The sequence below is a fragment of the Penaeus monodon genome, chromosome 15, assembly GCF_015228065.2.
Source record: "Penaeus monodon isolate SGIC_2016 chromosome 15, NSTDA_Pmon_1, whole genome shotgun sequence".
Lineage (NCBI taxonomy): Eukaryota > Metazoa > Arthropoda > Malacostraca > Decapoda > Penaeidae > Penaeus > Penaeus monodon.
This window is the reverse complement of record NC_051400.1, coordinates 14,086,972-14,087,701: the sequence shown is the minus strand read 5'-3', so window position 1 is coordinate 14,087,701 and position 730 is coordinate 14,086,972. Positions and strand designations below refer to the sequence as shown.

At 53.4% G+C, this 730-nt stretch overlaps 1 protein-coding gene across 1 annotated transcript in view; it reads left to right on the top strand.

Moving 5' to 3' along the window:
* The window catches only part of LOC119582228 (endothelin-converting enzyme 2-like), a 39,160-nt gene that overhangs the window by 13,904 nt on the left and 24,526 nt on the right, over nucleotides 1-730 (top strand). Inside the window, 1 exon segment of the mRNA XM_037930458.1 lies at nucleotides 489-692. Within this exon segment, the coding sequence (XP_037786386.1) occupies nucleotides 489-692 (204 nt within the window).

Below are 730 nucleotides of genomic sequence, written 5' to 3'. Positions count from 1 at the left end.
TCTTTTTCACCCATACCCCTTTCCTCCCTCATTCCCTCTATTCTTCTCTTCTCTTCCCCTTCCCCATCCTCCTTCGAATTCTTCTCACGCCTTCTTCTCCAACCTCTTTCCATGACAATTCTTCCGGCTCTCTCTCCTCCCCATTCGCCTTCCCCTCTCCTTCTATCTCTTCTTTTCTCCTTCTTCCTCTTTCTATCTCCACGTAAATCTCATCCCAACTTCTCTTTCCTCGTCCCCGCTTCTTCCCCTCCCCCCTCCCCTATATCTTCATTCCTCATATTTTCCCCTCCCCTATCTCCTCATTTTCCCCTCCCCCATTCCCATTTTTTGTTCCTCCCCAATCCCCCATCTTTCCCCTCTCCTCCATTCCCCATATTTTCATCTTCCCCAATTCCCCAAATTTCCCCCTCCCCTCATTTTCCATCTTTTCCCCTCCCCCAACTCCCCATCTTTTCCCCTCCCCCAATTCCCCATCTTCTCCCCCGCAGATCGAAAACGCCTACAAGCAGTACATCAAGGACACCGTCAAACTGTTCGACGCCAGCGGACCCGACGCCATGGAATTCGCTGCGCATTTGTTCCATTACGAAAGTCGCATCGCCGAGATCACGCCCTCCGACGACGTCATGCGCGACCCCTTGGCTTCGAACCGACGCATCACCATCGGCGAACTGGCGCAGATTGCCCGGAGTGTGAGTATATATAGGGGGGTGGGGGGTTGCCGGTTCGG